The following is a 539-nucleotide window of genomic DNA, read 5'->3' on the forward strand; positions in this document are numbered from 1 at the left end:
GATGAGTGTGAGCGCGTGTGTATGTCATTGTCTATAAATTTTATTTATATACTAATATGTCTCTACATTTTATATAAGATCAAAGTCTGGTCCTCCGCACGTGAGGAATTTACCGAATCCTGAGGTAGGCCGTGGACACGGCGATGATGCAAGGCCTGGCCACCAACATGCACAAGAGGGAGACGTAGATGGCAGCAGGGTGGAAGAACAGCAGGCAGCCGTACATGACTGTGTTGAACACCGACGTGACCAGGAGCGGCCAGAAGGACGCCTGCACTTCCTTCACACGGCGGTCCAGCTCGTTCGGGGCTGCAGACGGAAGGCGTGGCTGTTATACCCAGAGAATATTTGAGATCCGACACTTACAAGTCGGTTTGCTGAGAATCATCATTTTATGGCAGTCGTCGTCCATCAGTGCGTCGCGATACAAGTGCGTCGCATAACATTTTGCAGGTGTGCATTTCTTGCACAGATTTTGCATTAAAGAATTGGGGAAACGTAGAAATTTAGCCGATGTTAATCTACCCTAACTGGCGCTA

The 539-nt window shown here is 48.6% G+C and overlaps 1 protein-coding gene across 1 annotated transcript in view; it reads right to left on the minus strand.

Annotated features, from left to right (window-relative positions):
* Window positions 1-539, minus strand: part of LOC119590643 (solute carrier family 43 member 3-like) — a 21,587-nt gene that overhangs the window by 1,914 nt on the left and 19,134 nt on the right. The window contains exon 9 of the mRNA XM_037939320.1: window positions 114-309. Coding sequence (XP_037795248.1) covers window positions 114-309 — 196 coding nt within the window. The remainder of the gene's footprint in view (window positions 1-113; window positions 310-539) is intronic.

The sequence above is a fragment of the Penaeus monodon genome, chromosome 27 (genome assembly GCF_015228065.2).
Source record: "Penaeus monodon isolate SGIC_2016 chromosome 27, NSTDA_Pmon_1, whole genome shotgun sequence".
NCBI lineage: Eukaryota > Metazoa > Arthropoda > Malacostraca > Decapoda > Penaeidae > Penaeus > Penaeus monodon.